This window comes from Seriola lalandi, unplaced genomic scaffold (assembly GCF_002814215.2).
Source record: "Seriola lalandi dorsalis isolate HSWRI2012SDOR001 ecotype SW California unplaced genomic scaffold, Sedor1 jcf7180001977762, whole genome shotgun sequence".
Taxonomy (NCBI): domain Eukaryota; kingdom Metazoa; phylum Chordata; class Actinopteri; order Carangiformes; family Carangidae; genus Seriola; species Seriola lalandi.
In genome coordinates this window covers 1-943 of record NW_019448428.1, presented here as the reverse complement: position 1 = coordinate 943, position 943 = coordinate 1, and the positions used below count along the sequence as shown (strand labels likewise).

Genomic DNA, 943 nt, shown 5'->3' with positions numbered 1-943 from the left:
GCAGGACAGTATGGCCCCCAAGGTGCGTACTTTTGAATCATCTCTGCCAGGGTTGGACATGAAGAGAGAGCGCTTTGTTTTATTTTGAATTTCTGTTACAACGTTGTGAAAAGATTAATTGAAATGGGACTTAAAGGCTTAAATTTATAAAGGTTTCCAACTTAATTTACTTTTCTTTTTGTAAAGTTTTCTCATATACACATTTCACATTAGACAAACCTATGGAATATATCTCCCTGCCTAATAAGAATACCATGCTAGCGTTGGTCCCTCCCTCTGACTCTGTTGCAGCTATTTATAGCTGTGAAGCAGAGAGTCAGCTGACGTAGCAGAGCCTCCTGTCAGTAGAGCTGAGACTGTGACGAAGGCTTGTTGCTCAGGGTGCATAGCTCTCTGTACTAGCACACTGTTGGGAAAAAGTCTGCCTCACACAGCTCTTTAGGAAAAGACTTTGTCATAGCTATAACAAACTGCTTTAATGTTGAACACAAATAAACTTCTGGATGTTAAAGTGATTTAACAGCTAGAGCCAGGTGATTTACATTAACTGATTACTTTTTGTTACAATATCATCCTTAGGTTATCCCCGTCAACCTGGCTACGGCAACATGCCTAACGCCAACTACCCCGGGCCAGGCATGGGCCCAATGAACCCCATGGCAGGACAGGGTGGGGGGCCACCATATGCTGGCATTCCTCCAGGAAGGATGCCTCCAAATCAAATGGGGGCACGTCCCTATGGCCCAAATATGGGTCCCAATATGGGCCCCAACATGGGTCCAAACATGCCTCCTAACATGGGCAACATGCCACCCCAGGTGGGCTCAGGAATGTGTCCTCCACCGGGCATGAACAGAAAGCCCCAGGACCCCGCAGCCATGCAGCACCCTGCCACCAACTCCATGCACAACAGGTTGGTTTATGTTGGATCCTCAAGTGCCTA

At 46.7% G+C, this 943-nt stretch overlaps 1 protein-coding gene across 1 annotated transcript; it reads left to right on the top strand.

Moving 5' to 3' along the window:
• Positions 1-6: 6 nt before the first annotated feature.
• LOC111657461 (AT-rich interactive domain-containing protein 1A-like) lies at positions 7-913 on the top strand (the record flags this gene model as incomplete). Its single annotated transcript, XM_023409647.1, has 2 exons — positions 7-22; positions 580-913. A coding segment is annotated over exon 2 (305 nt), but the record flags the coding sequence as incomplete, so codon positions are not given.
• Between the last annotated feature and the right edge of the window lie 30 nt (positions 914-943).